A 26367-nucleotide genomic window follows, 5' to 3' on the forward strand; every position below is an offset into this window, starting at 1 on the left:
GATTTTCTCAGTTCAAACCCCAAGGCATGAAATTCAAGTTTGTCACTGCCACAGCTGGATTACATTTTTCAGATGGTTGACTTGAAAAGAGGGATCTGTCTAAGCAGTCAGACAGATATGTAACTCTGTAGTTAATCGAGCGAGTGTGAAAAAGAGGAGAGTGTATCTTATTCTTTTGTTTTATTTTTAGAAAACTTATATAAAAGTAATGATTTTCAGAAATGCAAGGGTCCAAAATTTCCATGGAAATTTTCTGAAAAAATATTTCAAATAATTGATATAAAAAGTCAAATTCTGAGAAAGACTGCAAATAAACTCACGTGAAATATTTTTTCTTACAAGTGAAAAAGTTTCATATAAATTTTTAAATAGTATTATATTGCAACCCCTTAGAATACTTTCTTTAAGTATTTCAAATAAATTCATTTTCCTTTAAGACCTATTCTGTAAGACAAAAATGAATCCTATGTATTGTAGCCTTGTAATCTGTATTTGATCTGTGTAACTATGTACCAAGGCTCCTGGTCAGTAAAGGGCATTGTCTTTTTCACTAGAGAACAAGAGTGAGGACAAGGGTTCTTTCCCAGGCATTGCCTTCTCTTCTGGAAATGGGAGTTGTTCTGGAGACAATTTGACAGCAGAAAATAAATTATGGGGACAGATATAAAGAAACAAACTGAGTTTAAATGACAAATAGGTAGGAATTTGTTCCCATTTTTTTTTTTCAGAGAATGATGGAGATGGGGAGAGAGGAAGGTTAAGGAGATGTTCTTTTCTGCCTTCAAAGTTTATATAAAATTATATTCCTAGTCATTATCAAGAATCATCTATTCTGAGCAGATAAATAGCTGTGACTATTTAGGTCAGCTTATGTGGTAGCAATCTCAGTGGCACATTCAACATGCTTAAAACCAATAGTCTCTTGAAGGAACATTATCTCTGAGCAAATTCATTACTAACCAGAATCGAAAAAACATGCACAGATTTGGCTACACTGCAAACTGCTTTGAAAAAGAATCTTACTGAAAACATTTCCTCTGTGAAGTTAACGACAAATTGTATGAGAGACGTTTCCTGCTCTCTCAGTTGCATTAGCAGCTTGCTTTGCACATAAATTCAATTACATGCCCTGGAAAGTTCTCCCCACAACAGCACAAAACAATGGCTTGATTATCAGAAGACGAAAATCCCAATCTACAGATAAATGCACGAGAAGCACCCACATGCAGAGACGACATGAGCAAGGGAAAAGAAGTGCGCGGGGGTTTCACAAAGCACACGAAGCGAGAGGCGAGAGTGACTGGGGGAGGCATTTTACTGGTAAGAGAAGGGGATTCTCACCGTTCTGAACAAAATGGCTGCACTAAGAGCATCTGACTCGTTATGCCCAAATACCCTCCTCCTCATCCTAGCGGTGCAGAGGTGGCAAGGGGAGGAAAGCCCCAGAGCAGCATGGGAACGAAATAAAGACTTGGTTAGTATTTAAAGCACATAACSTAAGTACAAATAGTAGTAAAAAAGCATTCTTTTAATTCTTGAAGTAATATTCTGAGCCACCTGGAGGGACAGCTTTCTTTGTTCTCTTGGAAGCTTTGTTAGCTTTTAAAATGTCCCTACACACAGGGAAAGTACATTTAGACCCTCCAACTTCCCTCTCGACTCCCCCCTAACCCCCCCCCAAGAGGTCCCTGCAATGACTTCCTTAAGTATTTAATTTTTTATCTTTTCCTTTCATCTGTGAATGCTACCTGTGTTCATTTTTAAATWCCTACTACAGTTATGTTATGAAAATGACTTGATTTCACTACAGACTTGCAGTGTATAAACAATAGATACTCTAAAATTTCCTCCAAATTAGGATTAGGAAATCAATTCAATCCGCAGTATTAACAATTCCGCTTTCCAGAGGAAGGTATGACCAACATTTTCTGAAAGCATTCCAGAAAATTCAAGTCATTCAATTTACAGATCTTTATTTATAATCTAGAGGAGAGTATTAAAGCAAGATGTGAAGGAAAGGTGATTTGAAAAGGAGAAATTTTCTAATCATTCCTCTTTTAATACCTCATATTGTTTTCTGATACACACAAGAAAAGAGATTTTTAAGTACCTTTTTTTGGAAGGTCAATATGTACTTGTTTGTTCACCGCCTTCCTCTCATACCTTACTCATAATTTCTGTATTTCACTGAGCTGGTGCTTAAAGGTCTAGAGTGAGATGCCTTCCTTCAGACCTCAACAATTTCTAGATCAGCCAGAGGGCGAAGAGGAGTGCCAAACGCTCCTTCACTTTGTCAAGACAGTGATTAATGATTGCTAATATTTTAATTAAACTGGACTGGATGACATTACAACATGGGATAGGCAATTACATTGGCATTTTCTGTGCTACCCAAGGGATAGGTAACATCTCTGATAGTTATCAAGCACACGGCTGTGCTTTGTAAATGACACATGAGGCTCTACACTGCCTTGGAGATGGTAAATTGATTTTCCTTCAGTTCACGGCCCACTGAGTTTGAGAGGGAGCAGTCTGTGCTCGTCTGGCACAGAGGCCAGGACTCCCTCCTGGGAAATGAAGGGAACTGCTCACATGCAATCCGTAGATCAGAAAGCTGGTCCTGAGCATGATTTCCTGCTGCTCAAGACAAGAAACGCTCCTGGACACTCCGCATACTCAAGCAGTAAACTTGAGTTTCTAAAATCAATATATGCTAGAGAAGAGTCCAGTCCTGCATTTTAAGACAGTAACATTTCTTTCTTCCCTTTCATTGTCTGCTCCTTCATCTCCACCCACTTAATAACAGTTTGGTACTGGGAATGGTTCGTTCACATTTCAGGAGTTTTCAAGGAAGCCGACACAACAGCAGCATCAATTTCTGTTTTATAACTCTACCGTGAAATGTTATTTTTGTTCCAAGGTACTGCAAGCATGTCAGGGAAAACTACATATGACTCAAAATAATCAGACCCCATAGTAAAAATTAGTTTACAAGAGAAAAAGAGAGACATATTACCTGGTCTGGGGAGGGCTTGTGGTTGGTTTGGTTGGAATGGGATGAGGATTTGAGGTGATCATCCTCATAGTTGTCAGCCATCAGCTTCATGCGGTTTTGAGTCTATTCAAGAAAAAGAAGAATCTCAGTCTACCTTCTAATATAACCATAGGGACTAATGGAATAGGATATTTATGTTATCTTGTATATCCAAAATCCATATATGGAAAAAATAGATATGTACATAAAATGTTAGTACATATTACTACAGAGAATTAGCAAAAACTGCTAGACATGCACAAACCACTTCACTTTGAGGCTAAGTTAGTTTTGCAATTAACTGGCTCATCTAAATTGTACCTACTAAGCCTCCTGCTGTTGTGTGTGTACAAAGAAACTCATTTCTTGTTAAAGAACCTTAGGATTAAGATTCAAGCACCAGTCTGGAAAACAATCCATTGAAGACATCTATTAAATGTGCAGAAGTTAGTTGAAAATAAAACAAATGATGAAGTTAGATTTACAAAAAGAGTAAAAAACCTGATAATAATAAAAATGCTGACTATGACTTATTACATAAGAAAAGTCCATTCAGTATAAACATTCAAACCAGTTTTCAATGGATATAGCAGGGAGTAGGAAAAAAATCCTCACACTGGTGAGAAAAACCTGAATAATAGAAAAGCCTTCATGTGAGGAGATTAAAAAGAGAATAATATGGTGATGTAATCGAGATGTATGAAATTACAGACTGCATACAGCCAAGCTGAGAATTATCAAAATATGAAGCAAGTTTCTTAACTTGTTCTTAACTTTTCTTCAACTTCTTAGGAAATTGCAAAATTCCAAGGATATATGATTTTTTTAAAACACAAAATATAAAATACAGTGTGGAACTCTTGACTACCAGATATGTTCAAGGCAAATTTTTAGTAAATTCAAAATTCCCTGGAGTGTATCTGGGTGCCACTGTCATTGGGCACCCACACCTGGAGCAGACCCACAAGGGAAAGGAGGCATTTCTCCTTGCACCTCATAAGATAGACAAAGTCCCATCTCAAGCCTTGTGAAATCCTTGTATTATTAAAAAAAAAAAAAAAGCATAGACAGACTTACATTAGATATGATACATAGTAAATTATGTATAGCTAGACATATTAAATCATCAAAGATTCACTAAAATTAAATGTCTTAATGAAAGTTCAAAACTTTCTGTAAAAATGCCAGTTATTGATTCATTCCCTTCATAACTTAATGGTTTCTCGCTGAAAACTATAATTTTAATGAGTGCCTCAAGGCTAGAGAATGTAGATTCTATTAGACTGTATTCAGATCATTACAGAAAAGGTCCAGGGTTTGAATCTGGATTTGATTTTATTTTGTATTAATTTTAAAAAGTCAATACTACATTGTGCTTGAGGAAAGCAATGTAACCATAGCAAATTTTTATATTGTTTGCTCAGTTTTGTCAGACAAGTTTTGAATTCCAAGTCTGACTCTTATCATTCATAAGTCACTGATTGAAACACACTATATTAATACTTGGACAACCAGTTTATTCTCAAGATGCCTTCTCAATGTTTATTATGTTATTATATTTAAGACTGGTTTCTTTAATAACTTTTTCTTTGCAATGAGATCTACAGGTTCCAAATTATTTTACATTTCTTTGGAAATTTTTGTTCTTCATAATAAACAACTTGCTACATGACTTTCAAAGTGTGTGTGAAAGAATCTATTAAAAAGCAGAAAAAACATCAGGCTAGTAGAATGTTAGTATAGCGCATTGACTTTTCTATGAGAAAAAATAGCTTTGTAAAGTTCCCAGAAAGGGGCAACACCCTTTACGATACTGCATGTAAAAAAACTGTCTTAGCGCCATTACAGGAACAGAAGAATATATGGACCTAAACATTTGAAGGACAGTATCTCTCACAGAACCTTCTAAAGTGGAATTGAAGAAGTTGCATACTTCAGTCACTTAATTTCAARTAGACTATCCTACCATTAATACTTGGCAGGACGTATGAGGCTGAGGGAACTGGGCTGGTTTAACCTGAAGAAGAGAAGGCTTCTTCAATTATGTGATAGGAGGGAATAGAGAATATGGAGCCACACTCTTCTTGGAGATGCACAGTGACAGGACAAGATGCAGCGGGCATAAGTTGGAACACAGAAAATTCTAAGTAGATATAGGAAAAACCTGCTCACAGTGAGGATGATCACACACTAGTACAGGTACCCTGAGAGGCTATGGCATCTCCATCTTTGGAGATACTCAAAACCTGACTGGACATGGCTCAGAGCAATCTGATCTAGTTGGACATACTTAGAGCAGGTGTTTGCACTAGATGACCAAATCCAACCTAAATTACTCTGTAATTCTAATTATTTGGGCTTTTCACCTTCAGATAATTTTATAGATATTAAGGCTGAAGTTTTCAAAAGAAAAGGAAATTAAATTGCAAAATTCCATTTGGTTGCACAACTATGATTTAGCTCCATGACAGCCTGCTGAAAAATCTAATCCAGATGGATCTGCAGCATCCCAGTGATGATGAACACACAGGACCAGTTCACCTAGAAAGTCATTTTCTGTGCTCCCCTTTAATCCAGCCTGACCTTCCCGCTGCTTCTGCTGGTAATCTATGAGTGCATGTTTGTGATGTACAAGTCCTGGCAAGAAAACGTCATGTTCAGCAATGTGATTTCACAACAGGAACTACTTAAAACATATATCTTTGTAATTAGGCAAAAATCAAGAGGGAAAAGAAAAGAAGCTTACTTACTGATAGATACCACTAAAAATTATTTTCCAACATTAAAGTTCCAAGCACTGTTGTAGAATGAAGAATATTTTTCTAATCCTCCTCCTGTCAAACATGGAAATAAAAAGTTTCTTCTTTGGACTCGAATGCTAACTGAGCAACTTCTAATTGGTTCGTGTATTTCCAGTTGTTTTGAAAATTCCTGAGTTTCTCTCCTACTGCTCCCCTCCTAAAAAAATTTCAAAAGGATGGAAATTTCTAGAATACTGGCATATGGCTGTTGGAATGATTTAAAAACAAACAGTTTACTTTACTGCGGGGAACCACTCCAACATCCTGCAGTCCTAAACTGCTTTGTCATTGTGCTATTATACAATCTGCTCCCACCTTATGAGGTTATGGCGCAGATCCTAGGGCAAACATTTCTCCAGTGCTGTAGAAACTATGAACAACAAAGTGGTTTAACCACTGTGCTCCGTGCGAAAATAAATGAGCAATGCAGACAAGCAGGCTGCGTGAGGAGTGCCTTTGTCTGAAACCTACAGAGCTTGCTATCAAAACTAGTGGCGATAAGAACTGCATGTCAGATCACTGTGACCAGGACCTTCTTTATGCACRTAAAGATAAAATGCCAGATGGAAGAAAAAGGGACAAAACCCCATAACTATAAAGGTTTCTCGATCTTCCCAGAGGTTTTTTTTTTTTTTTTTGGACAGAACAGACACCCTAAACTTATTTCTTGCCCTCCAATCAGTAAAAATCCAGAAAGCAATAAGATATATCTTTATGTAATAAAGTTAAATAAAGCCACCTACCTCCACATTATAAATAGAGATTGCCCAGGTATAGTACTGTCATTCACTTGGGAGCATTTCAAAGCCTTTGAAACTCCCAGTAATCACTACACAGAAGAACAGTCCCCAAACCTTTTAGACTAGCGTCAACCCTCAAAATTACCAAAGAATCATCGCACACCCTTTTCAAGCTTCTCACTGAAAGCCTGGACTGACTGTGGATAACTTGCCACAAGACATCTGCAGAGCAGAGCCTGTGAACCGCAGATCTAAAGCATAACATCTGAATGGGTATTGTATCTAAAAAAAAAAAAGTTTCCTCCACTTACATGATTGTGCCAGCATAGTGCAATAGATCTTGCCTTTTTTTTTTTTTTTTTGACGATGTTTCAAGCGATCAAATACTCTGGTCTGGGCTCAGCTAACTTATGGTTTCTTCATCTTCTTTGTATATAAAGAGTGTGGATTTTTTTTTTTTTTAAACTTCTGCCGTCTTGCTCTTGCCTCTCTACACATTTCCCTAATTCCCTTCCTGTCATTATTTAGCCCTGGCCTCTGTTCTGTCCCTTGCTACAGCAGGTGGTTATATTGAAAGAAAACGCACCAGGAGAAAATAAGAGATAAACTTGTTTTACTCATAAATGTGAATGCTCAGCATCACTACTTCTTTTAGACATGCTCTCTTCTCTTTTGCTGCTTTGTACGCCTGCAGGGATTTCGCATTTACTGTAACTATATTTTCCCCATATTTTTTTGGTTATTGTATAGTTTACTTTTGCTTGTATTTTGTATTCTTTAGATGTTTGGGTAAACAAGGAAATTACCATGGAGTCGACTATTTCAATGCAGACAACACCTGAAAACTTCCATTCCAAAAAACACTTGAATAATATTTTAGCTGCCAAAACTGTAGCCATGGTGAATTTTCTTTGAGAATCACTAAGATCCTACTTCACGGATGTACTGTTTCAAAGTGTAGTCTCACCTGGAGGTGCCCAATAGTAAGCTGTTTTATGTTCACTGCAAAGCTACACTGGTAGCTTGTTGTGCACCTACACCCTAAATACCAAATTCCATAGATTTTATCAAAGTTGAACTACTATACGAGAAAAAACTGAACTGAAGCTGATCCGCAGAGTGTAGGGAGAAAGTAAGAGACATATGTTGGAACATAGCTGGTAAAACAGTCTATAGCAGTCCTGCCCAGGACTAACAAGCCCTTTATAGTGGCATTCCACATATAAATCTGAAAACCACGGATTTAACTGCATATACATTGTTTATAATATATTTTAGAGAATATTTTTATTTGAAAGCTTGCACTAAGTTAGATGGTATAATGAGAATACATACCTTAAGCATTTCTGCAGGATAGCTAGTGTTCCAGTAACCAGTACCCTGGCAAGTTTTTGAAACCAAATTTCATCTGTAGGAATAACATATTTCTGTATCTCTAGACAAGACCTCTAATAAAAAGCAGATACTAGCTAATTAGCTGTGCATTCACTGCATTAATCTAGCCTGGTTCATACTGACATTAGTGTAACTTACTCAACCAGTTCTCATCAAATCTGTTTCTCCACCATGGAGCACAGTGGAAACCATGACATCAGAGGCTGCTTTCTCATTTTTTGTAAAATATTTGAGTCGTGTAATTTCTGGCTTTGCTAACTAGTCTAAACAAGCTTTATTAATCCTTTAATGTAGAGTTTAAAAAAGCCCACATTAGGTAAACATTAATAGAATGACTGTACTTGTGACAAATGGATATGTGGTGGAGACAGTGTGTCAGTGAGTTAAAAGAGTCATCCCATTTCTCTCAGTTAAAGAGTTGCATGTTTCACTGAAAGCACCAACATGCAAATGCAATATTCTAAAAAAGTTTTGCCAATTAAAAATGTAAAAATTAATGGAGAAACTGAAGCAAATTTTTTTTTCCCAAGTCCTGAGCAGAATTCAGCATCTTTGAAAATTACATTCTTGTAAAGACTTTCAGATAGTCCTTATTTTATTTTCTGAAAATATGCAGCAAGCCATACACAACCATTGATCTACTGGAATCTTGCTGTCAGAAACAGAGAGAGAATAAACCTCACCTGTTATTAGAGTATGATGCCCTCCATAACTACCTTGAATATATACTTACCTTGAACACAGGATCTCTGAAAGATTGTATAAACTATTTTACTATATGCACCCTTCACATTCATAGCATTTAATGATCCATGAGACATTTTTCAAATTTGTAATGTTACATGTTACAAATGTTACATGCTGAGTTGTTGGGKTTTTTTTTATAAGGTCTTAAAGACATATCATGGTGGCACTGGGATTGGGATGTGGAGATATTCCAAAGCCTTCTGGACACAGTCTTGGGCTCTAGGTGACCCTGCTTGAGCAGGGGGGTTCTTCTAGATGATCTCCAAAGGTCCTTTCCAACCTCAACCATTCTGTGATTCTGTGATCATTAGTAAGGTTTGGCTTCCTTTTAGCAATGTTTAGCATTAGTAACTAACATTCTACTATTAACAGCAAATGAACATGGTGTTCAGCTGAAAACAAATGCAAAATCTTCTCATTAACTACAGATGTTGTACATCCTGGGTTCTGTGTTTTTGTAACCCCAAAGAGTATGTGCAGTATGCAGCTGCTAGGATTTTCAAAACCTGCAAAATTTAATACAGATTCTACCTGAGATATAGGCTTCCACACCAACTATTGACAGTGTTACAACAATGATATATTATAAAATGAAAGACTTTATCAACCCAGTTAATTTTATATTTAACTCTTTCATTTTTTCTGTTCACCTCCCCATGTGTGATAATTACAGAGAAACGTCATTCTGGAGAATGCACATTCAAAAACCTTGGCAGATCATTTAGATATAGAGTTGTCTTGAGGCCTGACATATGTAGACACATGTGGATAGATTTAAACAAGCAAACTTTGAACTGAAATCTTCCYTGTACAGGAATGTGTCTCTTGGAGCTTTATTAGTTCCTAAGGAGATGAACAAATAACTGTTCATTATGTTCTGCATCCTGTATAGAGAAAAGCAGTGGTACAAAAGAAAACCCAAATCAGATCATGTTTGGGATTCCTTATTGTGGTATATTCATATGAACACTATACTATATGTTCCTTTAGTTCTCTTCTACTCACTTTAGAGTCAAACTGCGTTTAAGACTAACAGAATGGTGTTAATACAACTGCCTTTCCCTCATTTGTTTCATAAGAGCTGGAATCTGCCCAGTCAAAGACTTAAGAGAGTAAGAACTGTGCTTTTAGTGCAATTAATTGTAAAAATACAAACAAACAAACAAAAAAAAAACCAATCCCCACCTTCTTCTCTCATGACTAACTACTCAGGGGAAAAATAAATATGTTAGTTCTTTGGTATCTTTCCACTGCTTGCAAGGGTTCTAGGCAGAAAGATGGGTAAGGTGTGTTTTCCTGTATCTAGAAGATATCTGAACAAGGGCCGAAGTCTGAAAACATTTACCACAGTATTCTATCACTGATTTATACTGACTGGGTGGCCTATGCAAGATCAAAGAACAAATGGTATCCTATGACAACATCCTGAAAGAATCCTGGATCCTTTGCACTAAAACAAGCCATAAAATTTACGTATTGAAATTGATCTGAAGGCAGCAACAGCAGGCAGAATAAACTGCTTGCTTAATTCTTAGGATGAAGCAAGAGAACTAGTTATATTTACCCTCCAATAGTGAGCATATAAAACCTTTATAATCCAGGTTTAAAGTATGCAGGTAAATATTCGTTGTTTTATGAGCGTGCCCAATGGCACAGTTGGTGAGGGCAAGTCTGATCCCTATTCCATGCCAAGGCAGGAAAGAAGGCCCTTACTATAAAATTTCCTGCCAGAGAATATAACATCAGTAGTATCCATGCCCTGAAAGAAAAAAACAACTCATCTATATAAATTAGCTTAACATTAATTGTTTTTTGCTAAATCACACTATTTCCATTTTCCATCTGTTGTGCCCTCTTCACTACTATTTTCATCAGTTAAGAACGGATTTCTTTTGCAGACAGCAAAGCTACCTTTGAAGAGTATAGGAGTCCACTTTACTACCCATTTTATACTGGCTGATGAAATCTGTGTGCTTCAGATTTGTATCCTACATCTTCTAAGTCTGGCCTTCCGCCCCTACAATAATGTTCTCCTGCCCTCCTTCCCCACGGTGCCTCCAGGCAAGAGTCAGCTGGAACCTGTGTGAGAGTACATATGTTCTGAATGACCAGCCATATGCATATGCTATTGCCAAGCAAAACACATCATAGCTCAATTCTTCTTGCCTTTCCCTGCATGGGAGCACTACTTTGGGTTTTTATTTTCTCCTCTACCCAGTTGTGGATGTTAATTAAGTTCCTATATGATTCAAGATCTCTGAGGCTTCTTTCCCTCTGACAAATTTTGTTGAAACTCGTCAACAGACTTAAAGTTACTTGCTGGGGACTAAAACTCAGATAAGCAGATGGATAGTGCTGTCATTTAAACTCTACTTTGGATAATGTTAGGATAAATGCCTGGCCCAAATCAGTATATTTTGTTCAAGTTGTAAGAGTCTGGATGTGGTTTCTAAATATATCCTTGCATTAAATGCTGCAATGCCCTAGAAGTGGAGTTTTCTGATATCTCACTCCATGCCTTTCTAAGATTCTGGGAGGCCAAATTGCTGCAACTTCTCAGTTGAACAGCAGACAGCCTCTCATGTTTACTTCATATGTCTGCTGAATGTTTAATATATACAGTTCATTCAGTTTCTTTAACCAACTTTGATACACACCAAGGACAATTCACTTGAACAAAAAAGTGAAATGCTACTTCTATAATAATGTAAAAGGAAAAAAACGTCTTTGTCAAGGTCCTCATTACTCAAATTGTTGCAAATTTCTGATTCTACTTCTTCCCTGCTCGTTTTTTTTCCTCTCACAGTATGTCTCTGGATCCAAGCTAAAATTTTCATTATATGTTCTATCATTTAAGAGAAAAACAAAGACAAAAAAACAGAGAGAAAAACAAGCTGAAGCAGAGTTTGGAACATAAACAATCCTAACAACTTTGATAGGTTGGCGATGCATGTTATTTTGCAAAACAAAATGTAAGCTCCTGGAAAAAAATGTCTAAGGTTATGCTAAAGTTGGAAATGCATACCAACATTATAGGAATGTTGTGATTAGTTTAAAATTGTGCAATTTAAGAACTAAGGTTAAGCGCCAGAGACAAGGTTAGTCTTACAAAATGCTCACACATCTGAAGGCAAAAAGCCCTAAATTACCTACATTGTATCCCATAGATACAATATATGCCCATAAGCATATAGTTTTATTAAAAAAAAAAAAAAGCTTTCTAGCTGACAAAGTTGATTGGATCCTTTCTAGTTGGTTATGAATTTACTTGAAATTTCTCTGTCCCTTTTCATGTCAGCTTCATTCCACACCCTGCTCATCTAATTCTCTTCTACCTTACTCTGTCCCTCTCTCCTACATTATTCTTTCCATTTGGCTCTCCTTTCTAAAGTAAACGCACTAGCTTATGCTCAAAGTAACAAAGCTGTTCGACACAACTGCCTCATTCACTCTGCTTCGGTGTTAAAGTCTTTCTCCTAGTCTGCTTTCAGAAAATTTCTCAGTCCAGGGATATATATGATAACTGATTGGCAAAAATCTCATCTAGGAGTTTGTACAGCAAGTTTCACCTACTGTAAATCTTAAAAGCTAGTCATGATCCCATTTGTAGACCATTTGCTCATGGATATCTACATACACCTTTACTAGTTGATACCATTAGAAAGTTTTCAAATCTCTGTCTCTTGTGACTGTTTCTTTATAATAAATAACAGTAAAARTATTCCTTTGACAAGGTATTTTGTATTTTTGGAAGCTGCACAGCAGTGTTTTCACCACAGCTCTTAGCCTTGCACACTTTTGTTGTTATATGACTCACCACTTGAACTGCCTTTGCCTGCAGCTTCAAAGAGTCACCCCCTCTATGCAGGTTGTTCTTGGCATTAAAAAATAAAAAAAAAATAGTAGTTACGTACAGATACAAATTCCTAGATTCTAAAGTGATGTGAACTGCTCAGTATCATCTCAACACAGACTGTCTGTAACTGCCCAGAACCTAGGCTCTGGGTCTATACATGAATGTGTCTGTGTGATATAAACAGCGTTGATAGCAACATTTTAAAAAAAGGAAAACAAAACCTCAAGACTCTTTATGCTTGTTCTGAAATTAATTTTAAAAGCTGTTGTGTAAAAAAAATAGAAGAAAATACTATTATTTTTCCATCACAATTTCATCTTTCAATCTGGCCAAAATCTTCCATGATAATTGTTGGAGGGAAGAATAGAAAGCTTCCTTGTCAACCAACAGAGCTTTGCTATCCTAAACTAAATTAATGTTAAGAATTTACTTTTTACAGCCAATTATTAGGTTAATATCCACGTAGAACAGCACTGCCTCATGAGTTTCATGCGCACACACAGACATTACATTCCTGTCTGTCCACACCATCTGTGCGTGTGGTCTGCAGACACAGGATGCCTGTCCATCTACACTGTCCCTGTGTTTGGTCCAGGGAGGCAAATTCCTGCCCAGGCACATAGCAGCACATGTGCAATACACAGAGTTGGACAGATGAATCCTGTCCATCCGCTCTGCTCTTACACGCAGTACACAAGCAAAGGGAATCACAATAAACCAACATTTTTTTTCTGCAGAGGTTGATTTTTCTTATTAAATCTGCATCAGAGCTTAGATAATAGTACTAACTGGAAAGACTGGAGAAACATTCAGGTTTTTTACTGGACTTATGTCAAAATTATTCTTACCAAGGAAGGAAGTTCTCTTCCTTTCTATAAAATTCATGGCACACAATGTGTAGAGATGCGCCAGTCTGGTCAGATGAATTTCTCCTATGCGTCTGCATTTCAGACAGTATCTCTGTCATTACCTTCTCTACTCATAATTTGTTGCTTTTATTACATTTACCATTATGCCATTTCATATCAGTTATGGTGCTGTTGGGCACCAAAAAGAGCACTGTAAAAGCTTAAAAAAATATATTCCATCTCTCTTATAGAACTGCCAACAGAAAAAGGTATGGGGGGCAAGATGAAAAACTGAACAGTCATACCTCTTCTGTTTTATCCTTAAATATCTTCTCAGTGCACCATCAATAAACTTAGACAGGTGATGTCACATATTAAACAGCCATGACAAAGCCAAGGAAGTAGTGGAGATGAATGAACGAAAGGACAAGGGGCAACCTAAACTGATTTATTTGCAGCTAGAAGACCTAGGAGGAAACAAGGAAGCCTTTATATTTTTAAAGTCCTCTTTGTATCACAAAAAGAGTGCTGACTGACAATGGAGGACTAGCTGGTTTTGGTAATAGGGGAAAACCAACCAAGAAGTCTTCTGATCATCTGGTATTGATGAAAAGGAGAGATAGACAGTAAAGAACTAGTCTTAGCCTATATTTCCCCACATCTCAAACTGGACCCTTCTTTTTTCCAATCAAGCAGAACCCACTGCAGCCTTACTCCTCTCTTTGTGAGATATGCAAGAGACCTGAAAGGTGCACAAAATGGAGATTTGTGTGTATAAATTAATGTATTTCTCCTCAAAAAAAAAAAAAAAAAATCCAGAAAACAAAAACCAAAACAACCCCGAACAAGAAGGTACAGTACTTACTTCTTCCACAGAGCAAATAAACCCCTGCAGTCTTCCAAGTTTTAAACAACTTATATATGTATGTTTTCTTAAGGATCTTTATATCGTTTCCATTATTTTTTCAACACTATTAAGTCAGCAGTTGGCAGAAGTTTGGCATGCTAGTTCAAATAAGGGAGGCAAAGCCAAGGTTTTATCTGTTAGTATTTTGGAGATGGAGGGCACCCTGGCTTGGTATCAGAAGTTACAGTTAAGTTTCAGGCCAATGTGAAAAAGGTGGAAAGATTTGTTTTTTAAACTGTTAAAAAGATTAAGTGGGGTACAATGGTGAAATTGAGTGTTTAAAATTTTAAGTTCCCAATGAAAATAAAAATCCCACTGTAAAAACAAGAGAGATACCTAGTTATTTAGATCTCATGAAGAACTTGGTCAGGCTCAGCTGTGAGAGTTCCACTTACTTTTTGTTTACTCAATTACAGGAAATATTTGTATTCACACTAGGAAAGACAGAAATTGGTGGTAAACAGAAAGAAGGAGAACAAAAGACTAAGTTCTGTTATTGTAAAGTTGTGATCCAACAAAGAGAACAATAACCCTGACAAAAGGCTATCCCTTAACCAGGGTTGTATTCAAGACAAAAGACCATTCACAAGTACTGTGATCAGTGTCTAATATACATTTGGAGACAAAACCTTTACAGAAGTTGAGATATTAATATTCAGCCATGCTATTAGCAATTTAAAATTGTGCAAGATGTTAATGCAAAGGTCATTTTACTCATCCTTGAAACTGAGGGTGCTTGACCTCATCACTGATCTTTTGTCCATATGATAAATGTTTGATTATGCCAAGTAAAATCAGACAGCAATCTTCTGATAACTGAGTTTGAGACCTGTCTTGCCCTGAAGCACAATCTTGGACTAATACCTAAAGCCATTTCTTGTTATTGAAAAAACTCAAACCTTTGGTGCCACATTTAAGGCAAAGAAGGGCAGAGAGAAACCATTCCTTTATTTTGTGTTCAGTAAAGGTCCACTCAGGGACAGCAGTACACAACTGCTGTAAAGATGATCTGTCAAAATCACTGCCTTGCATTTGACAGCACTGTCTACAGAACTCCATTCAAGGGATGGACTGGAAGCAAATCACCACCAGTATCAACTTTCGCATCCTTATCTTTCAGAGTTGGCAGCTGTTAACAGAGTTGTCACAGCTTCCCGAGTTAGAAATGAGCAGAAAAACCTCCACCCTCTCTGTACACACATTCGCAAGTGTCAAGTGTCAAAAACATTACCTCTAGGGAAAAAATACACACCTTTCCTCTGGCCCTGCACATTTTTTCATCTTAGAACAGGGTGGAGAGAATAGAATGTACTTATTAAAGAGGAAATTACCTAACTTTATTCAGCACCAAAACACGAATAATAAGTAGCTAATTTTTTAAGACTTGGATTCTTTAGAACATAACACTATGAATTCAGCAGAACTGGGAGGAGGCTGGAGCCATCAGCAGCAGACCATTTTCAGTAACTAACATAAGTAATTGGCATCTAATTTTATAAACCTATGACTCCTTTTGATAAACCTGATATACTATCCTGTCAATTCCCACAATTCAGTATGTAAAGCAATGAAGACTTAGTATCAAGAAACTAGTCCTAATTTCCAGCATATATCTCAGTTTTCCAACTGCAATATGGATGCTTTTTTCCCCCCTGCATAATCATTTATTCACTAGCCTGCGGTGTGGTGTATTGGACTAGACTCTATTGCATTGATTCAATAAGAGGAATTATCTTCTAAATTGAAAGGAGCTAAATACAGTGGATGAGGAAAAACCTGTAGACAAAGAAATATTTCAGGGCAGAAGCTGAAAATATCCGAGATCAATGTTCATTAACAAGTCACTGTTTACTGAAGATGAAGTTCATTCTGAAGAATTAAGACTTAATTTTTCATAATCAGTTCTTAAGAGAGTGGGGATTCTTCTGGATTAATTCTCTATTACAGTCACATATTTTTCCTTTCTCAAACAAAAGAATCATTGATTTACAATGTTATTCCATCAAAAATAAAAATTAGAATATGCAATATATGCCATCTTACAGATCACTAATTTCATTAAATATTTCTAGGTGCCTCATTCTTTCTACCACTCCTCCCCCAAATAAAGAAAACATTTTTGACATGTTAAGTTGTATAAGTGTTAATCTACAACGTACTTGAAACTTTACATATCTTTAGTTTATCTCTATAAAAGCAAGTAACCACCTCATATCTTTGACTTTGCCTTTTCCTTACACATTTTTGGAACACATATTGTATCATCTATCACCTCACCAGTTACAGACTCTATACAAATTAAAACCAATATTAAAGCTTGTAGAAGGGTTTTCAGTAGTCTTTCTGCCACTACCTTTCTACCAGCTATCAATATGTGAATTGCTTATCAGTTGCAATTCAGTGATATCCTTCACAACAGATTGAGAACCCCTTCTCAAGGAATATCCTCTTGAAGGCCAATGCAAAGAAGTTCCTTAAAGTCATTTTTGATTATTTGTCAATTCTTAYTTAAAATATTCGAAGCAACGGGGCTTCTATCACTTTTCCTGCAATCTGTTCATAATCATTTAATGCTGTAGTCAGAAAGTTCCCACATTTTTCCGTTCAGTTTCTCCCCTCACAGTTTTTGAAGTAATGATATTAGGTCTTACTTACTGATGATTATGACATGTTTTAAAAATATAGTTTTTTGATACTCTGCTAGGGAAATCCTATAACAATGAACTTCAATCTGCAAAAACATGTTATACAAACTGTGCCTGTAAAGAAGCTCCTGAAACCCTAAACTGGCAAAAAGGCATCAGGATATTACTAAACAGGGTTTCAGATGGTTGAAAGCTGAATTGCTATTTATGTAAGAGAGAATGTTAAAGTCACCAGTTGTTGAACCTTTCACCCACAGAAACATAACCGCAACACAATGCTTTGTTTAATAGCTTTACTGTGAAACTGTTCAAGGTGTTGTGTGTTCCCCGTCAAATAAGAATAATAAATGTAGGAACAAATGATCATAACCTACCAAGTTAGCAAATCTTAAACGGAGATGAGTTATCAGGACACGTGTCTCCTGGACAATTGTCAATGCCAGGAAAAAYTGGTTAGCTCAGACTAATAGGAATCATTTAGAAAAAGATGCCATCCAATCAATGAAATATTCAGTAAGGACGGTTACATGCTTATCTTGGAAAAAACACTGAATTTTTACCATGTTCAAACAAGTGATTAAAACCTTGCTGTATGAGAACTGACATTTCAGTGTGAAATTCCTTTTTCTTCACACAAAATATACTCATGGGTTTATTTCACCAAGATTCTTTACGAATTTAAGTGGAATTCTCTCTGTCACCAAAACTTCAGAGTTCACTAAACTATCTGTCTGAATGAAAAGTTTTAACTCTAATCATAAACTCAATGTATTTTCCGGTCAGTGCTCAAGCATCATAAATTCAAATACTAAACCAGTGATGCCAAACCAACCCAACCACAAGAACTGGTGGTGGGAAAGTTTCAGATATTTTATCACTGAGGCACATCCTGTCAACGGCCAACAAACAGAAAGTCGTTGTATATGGATCCTTCCCAACCGTACCACACAAACTATAGAAGTTAAGCAAAAGAAGATGCACTCATAATTTTATGCCTTGAATTAACAAAGGATAAAACAGTTGGCAATCCTGAGCTCTTCTAAACAGCTATTTTTGAGCTTCTGTATCTATCTCATGAATTTATCTGCTAACAGAAAATAAAGACTGTCAGAAATTGATTGGGGATAACTGTTCTCAATATAAAGTTTAGAACACAGAATTCTCATGACAATTAATAAATGCTCTGTTTGGAGTCTTTATTACAAAGACCTATTCTAATATATCCTCTTTATTTAGGTGAAAAAATGGAACCTATCAGATCAGTTGTTTGTGCAGAGATGACTACAGAAAACCACCATAAAATACAGTTATGATGGGAAATGACAGTGACTATATTATTTACATAGCACTGGTGTCCAGAAATCCTAGTCACAGACTAGGGAATTACTACTTTTCAGGCCCAACATCAGATTTCCTAGTGCAGTCTTCTGGAGAAATCAAGCTCATCTTCTAGTGCTCTTAACTCTGTTACCACTAACAAACCTGTTTCTCCCAGTGTAGGTATAACAATTTTAACTGATGTTAAGCATGATAAAGCTGGTTGCTACTTAACTGAAAAGGCATGAAAATGGAACACGGGATCTAACCGCTGACTTAGACTTGTCCAACAGCTAATCATATCTCCTCATTTTCTAATCAAGCACAACGATACTCAAATAACTTTGTACAGGATTTTGTAATCCTTGAATGAAAGATACTTTAAATATGGTACTGGATGCTGCTAACAATTATTCTATTAATTTACTTTTATTCATGCAAAGTTTTAGAGAATTAAAAAACTGTAACTAAAATTACAATATGAAAATCTTAATATAATCAATGAAATGGAGGAATATTTCTAATAGACCAGAACAGTTTTTTGAAAACTGAGGTTGAACTTGGGAAATATTAGTCCATGGAGTATTTTTTTTAAATGTTATGAACGTCTGGAAAGAAAGGATAGCAAATACTGTTTTGTCATCTAAATTCCCAAGTAATTTTATAAATCTCAAACCTCAATCTGTCAGTGAGGTAATGAACCTTTCCCTTCAAACAAACTTGCACGGCCAACATGGCAATGCCCTAAAAATTATCGATCGAAACACTCTTCAAGGTACAAACAGAAAACATGCATGACTTTTTAGAGCAGGGCCAACAGACTATTTCTCTGGCACCAGGAGGCCAACTACAGTAAGGAACTAATCTGAATGTATATTATTACTATTCAGTAAAACAAGAGGAAAAGGGTAAAGGTAAAAGGAGGAAGGAAAGGGGAATGAGAGCATATGTAATACCACAGGAAGATGAAATGCTGCCACAGAAAAGATTGCTGAGACTGCATTGAATGCTGTTACTGTGGTAACTAATGATTAAAAATGATGGGAAAAAAGTCTGGAACACATGGCAGGGAGGGTAGTTTCTTTTAATCTGTAAATGCTTCTTGTGTTGTGCTTCAGGAAGCTGTGTTCAAGGGCATGACACAACCTCACTCTGTGCCTGCTCGGCTGTTGCCGGGTTCCTCGGGTCTGTTTCTGGCACAGTTCCCTGCTTGACAGAAACAATTACTGAGGAGCAAAGGCTGGCAAAATAAGCAGCGCTGTGATTGATAATCTGGGTGGATTGCAGGCCTTTGACAAAAGCCATGATACTTAAATTTGACAGCTGGCAATGCTTGATGAGAGCCAATTAGTGGATATATATTCACTTCAGCCAGAACTTTCTTCTGTTCCTAGTCCAATAGCTTCTTGAATGGGAAGTGTACAGAGTGCTTTCCCTCACTTCTGTCTGCTCACATGTATGACAGCTACACTGTCAGAACAGCTAAAACCATACTACAAAAAAGAGGTATTTTGGCAACTTTGTGTATATTAAAGATGGTAAACTCACATTTTTTTAAGCTGTATTTGACCCTAAAGAAAGTGGTCCTAGTGGTCCTGAAGAGAGATCACTATACTAATGCTATACCCAGGGGAGGATGTAGCTGAGATTGTGACTGTACTATTTGGGTAACAAGTCTACTACTGTGACAACATTTCAAAATGCTTCACTACTTCTTGCAAATTTCCTGGCAAAGAATGTTAACGTGTCCATGCGTCTACTGCCATTGTGAATAGGTTAATGTGGCATTCCGAGGTTACCGAGTGCCTTCTGTTCTGCTCCACACACGCTGGAACCTCTGAAATGTAAGTGCCCCTTAAAACTCTACAATCTGTTCTTAACTTTCTTATCACATATGTTTTCTTTCCCCCTTTTTGCATCTATTTCCACTCTTGCTAGTGTAAGTATGCAGATACTGTGATGATCCAAGGTCCCTGAATCATATCACTTGCATTTTAAACATTTGCTTTTAACATGTTTTCTCAACTAAGAGGAAGACTACAACAACAGGCAAACAATTTAAATACTTCTCCCTTGACTTCCTACAGTCCCCTTCTGACAGTATCGTGTTTTAAGAGGTACCTCCACTCATTTATACTTCAGTGGGCACCATTTCACTGCCAGGAACTCTTAGATGCTCTTAGAGAAAAACATTAGTTTTGTCACAGAAACAGCAGAACTTTTAGCAATTACTTGCAGTGATTGCCTCCATGACACCTGAAGAAGAAATTCATTTGCTGACAGGGTAATCACTCTCATCATACACAGTTTCAAATCAGGACGGCTAAGGCAAAGCAGAGATTAACTGCCACACTTACAGAATCTGTATTATTTCATCAGGCAGGGTGGTAATAAAAACTGGCAGAAGTGCGGTAATTCTGATACAGCTTTGTGGTAGTCAGAGGAAAATGCTTGCCTGTCAGTCTCCCTGGACCCAATTTTACATTCTCCTCTTACAAAGAGAAATTACTTTAACCAGTGGAACTTCACTTTGGAAAAGTTCACAGCAGAGGAGTGTCAGGTGTCAGTGTGCTGGGTTTCTAGGGAAACAAGTAACAGTGGAAAACTAATATTTTTTTGGGGGGAGAGGCTATTCTAGAATTGAAAATGCTTTCCTTTTCCTCATGATCCAGTGAGACACTTTTACTTGAGAAACAAATCTTTGCAGTATCTTGGCCTCATAAAGAAAGACAGCCAAAATCTTTGCAGGGAGGAAGCACAACACAGCACAGAGTAAACAGTTTTGGGACTTGCATGGATAGGTGAAGACTTCTGACACTGTTTTACATGACATGCTAACAAACAAGTTTAGATAAGGAAAGGCCTCATTTTGAGTTTTGTGTCCAGTTTTGGATACCACACTTAGAGAAAGAAACAGAGAAAGAATCAGAGAAAAATCCAAGAAAGAACAACAAGAATGATTAGGTATCTAGAAAATAAGACACATGAAAATCAAAAGAACTGGGGCTGCTCAGTTTAGAGAAAAAGCACAGAGGAGATAACAGAATCACTGAGGTTGGAAGGGACCTCCGGAGATCATCTAGTCCAACCCCCCCCGGCTCAAGCAGGGTCACCTAGAGCACGTTGCACAGGATCGCGTCCAGGTGGGTTTTGAATATCTCCAGAGAAGGAGACTCCACAACCTCTCTGGGCAACCTGTTCCAGTGCTCTGTCACCCTCACAGTGAAAAAGTTTTTCCTCGTGTTCAGATGGAACTGTCTGTGTTTCAGTTTGTGCCCGTTGCCTCGTGTCCTGTCGCTGGGCACCACTGAAAAGAGTCTGGCCCCATCCTCTTTACACCACTTGTACACATTGATAAGATCTCCTCTCAGTCTTCTCTTCTCCAAGCTAAACAGGCCCAGCTCTCTCAGTCTTTCCTCATAAGAGAGATGCTCCAGTCCCCTAATCATCTTTGTAGCCCTTTGCTGGACTTGCTCCAGTAGTGCCACATCCCTCTTGTAAACCACAATAACCACATAACCACAATGTTCATCATAAACCTAAAGAGCTACTAAAAAGAGAAAAGAGATAATGTATTTTCTACGCTCATAACAGATAGAACAAGTAGTAATGAGCTTAAACTGCAATAAGGGAGATTACACATGAGCAGTGACATTATAATGATAAGGAGAGCTAAGTAATAGAAAAGACTGTCCAGGAACTCAAGGCCTCCTTCACTAATAGTCTTTAAGAACAGATTATAGGTATAATTGGTTCTGCTTTGAAGTGAGATAAGTTTTCTGTGATTCAGCTACAAAAATGTGGGTACAAAACTGTTTGGGAAATTATACTCCATAGTAGTTAACTAATAAAATAGATGAATGATTCAAATGGGTTATACAGAGCTCTGTCCTGTGTTCAGCACTATTCAATATTTTATATTAACAATCTGTGTGATAGACTAAAAATATATGTCTATGAAATATGCAGAGCAAACTTAGCTGAGTGGTTCTGCAAGCCTGAAAGAAGAACAGGATCAAAACTCAAAATGTYCTGGAAAGACTGAAGCACTGTTCTGAAAATTATTTTTACTCTTAAAAAAAAGGCTGTACAGTACAAATGCCCCTAGCATTAACCTAACCTGGAGTTGCACCACTTAAAAGTGAAAATTTTGAGATCCCATCATCAATAACACGGAATCAACTAGTTCCTGATAACTTCTGCTAGAGTATATTAAAAAGGAATTGGGAATAATTATGAAATGTTTACATAATAATGCAAGTGAATACAGTGATTTACAAACAATTCAACTGAATAACACTCCAAGCTCTCAAACACAGACACTGATACAGTTCAGAGCCTCCTAACAATTTCATCACCATTACTAAACATTTATAGCATAGTAGTGCCTAGAGATGCTGGTCAAGTTGGGCCCCCACTGTGCTAGACACTGTACAAACACAGAAAATGACAATCTTTGCTCCGAGTAGCTTCTTGTAGAAAACCCCAAATGTTTAAGTTTCAAAGCCCACAGACTGGAAAACCTCAGCCCATTCATATATGCCTTCCATTTACAACTCAAAGCTGCAGAGTAAACTTCACACTGTTGCAATAAACATAGGTTCATTGTTAAAACTTAGCTTGCAAAGAAAATGAATAAACGGCAGATAGGCTATTCTCTAACAGATGAGTGGTGGCTGGGCTGCCATAAGGCAGGCCAACGTTCCTTGGGTCTCTCTCAATTCTGGCGTGACACACATTGCAGGGGCTTCTGCATGGCTTATAATCTGAACACGCTGGCTGGCGCTCGCCACGGTACATCTGGACTTTGTCAGACACCCTCCAGCTCTGTTTTCTTGCATCAGCCCTGGCCCCCTCTTGTGAAGCAGCATCCCAACCACTGTTTCACCATGAACTAGTTAAGGAGACAGAGTACTTTGGGAGGAAGTAAATTGGGACCACATTAGCTGGTGACCCTCGCCCTGCAATTGGCCTCCCTTTCAGATGATAGAGTAAATCCCTCATAGAGACTGACAACCAATATGAAACAGGCAGCTCCATTTACTGGAAAGCCTGGTCAATGCTGACTGCCTCATTAGGAAATGGTCTCTATATTGAGGCACATTCCTGCAGTTCAGAGGCTAGAAACTATAAATTAAAACAACATTGATGCCATATCCTCTTTCTAAAATGCCTCTCTTTATCCAAACTTTAATATACATACTTAAAAAAATTAAAGAACCAAAATGTCTTTGGCAGGACTCCCTCCTTCTCTTTCACAGTAATATACTTCCAATGTGAATCACTTGGAATGTGACATAGTGTCGAGACAGGACAAAGGAGAGATGAAGTAAAGAATCATCACAGAATCCTCCAGATTCATCATTTTCTTGTGTCTTCACTGATATTTTTTAAATACATGAAAATCATGCTAAATTGCAGGGCTGAAGAACCTGGAAATTATTTTTTAGGAAGTAAATTGAGGCTTATCATTAGACTGAGTTCTTGTTTTAGGAAAGAGTTGTATCTTCATACGCTCTAAGACAGATCAATTAACAGTAAGCCAGTCCACTAACAGCAGTAACTATTATAGCAACTGATTGACATCCAGCACAAGCAATAGAAAGGCAKAATCTGAATCCTACACAGACAGTTAGACCCATTCACACTCACTGTTGCAGTGCAGACGGAAAACTTCTTCTGAAGACATACCTCTGTCAGAGGCTCTTTCCAGTTTGCAATGAGATTCAGAAATCAGGCCTATGCTACTTACCACAGCATACATAAGTCTTCATAAAAACCACCCCATTCCAATATTGCTCAGCATCTCTGAATCCTACGTACATGAAAACTGGAACCTTTCAGTCAATAGTGTCTGTCAGCCAACCGAAAGAGCTGCTTTCCCAACACAAACCATAAGCATTTCCTAGAAGTGGGATGGATTGAAATATGAAATGTTTATCAGGGAGCTCAGCAGTTCTGAAACAATGTTAAAGACACAAGTAAGGAATTGCTGAGGTCAGGATCCCAATTCCGAAAMTGAAGGGTTGAATGAACTTTTAAGTTTCAGAATAGTTTTTCCAAAGTCTTCCAGAAGATCTTGATTAACTAGCATCAGTTGTCTTTCTGGAACAGTTGTGTTTAATACATCTACAAGTTTGTAAGATTTTTCATTCACAATTTCTACCTGAAATTTAGGAATAACAGCTAAACTTTTAGGAAGTCCCTGAAATGCTATATAGTTCTTTGCAGCTACTAACACAGATGGAGCTTTGTTTTCTTCAGATGTAGAGAAGGGTACATGTTGAGAAAGCTCAAGCTGATGAAACTGCTCTTTCTAAGAAATACAGTATTTTTGCCAGAAAGTATGAGGCTGTTGACCTGGGTGAAATGTAATAACTTAAGAAGACCATAAGGGCCCAAGTACACAGATTACTCGAAAAGCATGAGGAAAAGTAAGATTCCCTTTGACTACCCCAGTAATGAGGATCCTGGAAAATCTCACAGCCCTCTCTTCCCTCCCATCTCCTATTTCTGAAGCTCTCAAAGTTGGTATGATTTGAACTGGTGACATTAGTGTGGAGAAAACACATATCAAAGTTATTGGTATTGAAAAAGTAAATGTGATGGTAGATCCCCTGCAACCTATAAAAGTGCTGAGTTTTCTGCTGGTAGTATTACCATCCCATAATAAGTAACTTTGAGTGACTCTTCTTTCAACAGTATTGAAAGGCATATACCAAAAAGGATGAAAGATGATCCTTACATCCTTAAGATCTAGCATAGGTTTTAGGTAGGATGTGTGGAATCTCTGCCAGGTCAAACAAGTATCTCTCATGAATCATTTAAATATAGTTTATACTGTTTATATAAAAATACATATCCTGCCTTGGGGTACGAGGATGCACTGGATGATACCTTGCAGCCCCTTTATCTATGATTTTATATTTATACATAAAACTACTCATACCAGAGACCTATTGAGGAGATTATTATTTGTTTTCTTTGAGGAAGTTCTTTTTAAGAGAGGGAACAATGAAGAGTTTTTGCAGCTGATGGCAGTTTTGGAAACAGAAGCTTCAAAAGCACCTGGACATTCCAGTGAACTTTTTGAAAAAGGACTGCTGTTCAGAAACAGCGTGGGAGTCCAGATTTGAAATTGGTCTCACTTCATAGCAAGAACAATTTCAAGTGAATCACCCTTGTATTTTAAGTTCATTTGGGAAACTGAAGTACACCACACCTAAACACAAAAGCACCATTAAGGATGGGCATCATTAAGGGAAAAGGCCATGTCTTTTTAGAGACAATAAATGCACTTAAGAAATTTTTTAACAGCACCAAAAACTAATAATGTGAACTAAAACAATACCAAAAATCACCTAACTGAAACCTAAGTTACTAAAGATAATCACAGTGATAATATGTAAGTTAAATATATACAAATTTTCAGTAGAAAAAAATTGCTAAAGATTGTTCAATCTACCAGCCAAGGATAGTCAGAAACAATCTGGGAAGGGCAAGGGGCATGAAGGAGTTAGAATTTAAACTCAAGCCAGCAAGAACTGCTGGTAAAAAAAAGTTTCCAATTTCTCTTGGAATGAGTTGTAACATATATTAAGAATGCTACACATAAAGACAATTACATGAAGAAGAAAAGTACTTTACATTGCTATGAACACTTCTGAATCCTGTTCTAGCAGGAGGCCATCTTGCTGACAAGCGTGAGTAATTACAACTGTTGCTGAAAACTAAATAATATGAGACTGTAAACTACACTTCTAAATTGTTTTAATGCTGGTGTAGCTATCAAAATTACCGTTCTAAAATTAAACCTTAAATAAGTGTTAGCTAAAAATTACATAGTGAGTAACATACTGCTGTTTCCTAAGGAATAAGCAGAGAAATCCCTTATCAGAAAGCAGAAATAATCTGGCTGACAATGTTGTACATAAAACCTTATGAAGATGGGATCAGGGTACTGAAGAAGTTGACACTGGATCGGCAGTGGCAGATGTGCTGTTATGGGGAATATGGCATGGGAATAACTCAAAGAATCCACCAGAAGTGCTGAAGTGAAAAATCTACACAGATTTTT

General features: G+C 37.2%; 1 protein-coding gene across 3 annotated transcripts in view; it reads right to left on the bottom strand.

The window, feature by feature from the left end:
* The window catches only part of ERC1 (ELKS/RAB6-interacting/CAST family member 1), a 315358-nt gene that overhangs the window by 28372 nt on the left and 260619 nt on the right, over positions 1 to 26367 (bottom strand). For all 3 annotated transcript variants that reach the window (XM_026070417.1, XM_026070415.1, XM_026070416.1), the window contains one exon: positions 3017 to 3118. In XM_026070417.1, the coding sequence (XP_025926202.1) occupies positions 3017 to 3118 (102 nt within the window). The remainder of the gene's footprint in view (positions 1 to 3016; positions 3119 to 26367) is intronic.

Source organism: Apteryx rowi, unplaced genomic scaffold (genome assembly GCF_003343035.1).
Source record: "Apteryx rowi isolate R43461 unplaced genomic scaffold, aptRow1 scaffold_31, whole genome shotgun sequence".
In the NCBI taxonomy this organism is placed as follows: Eukaryota; Metazoa; Chordata; class Aves; order Apterygiformes; family Apterygidae; genus Apteryx; species Apteryx rowi.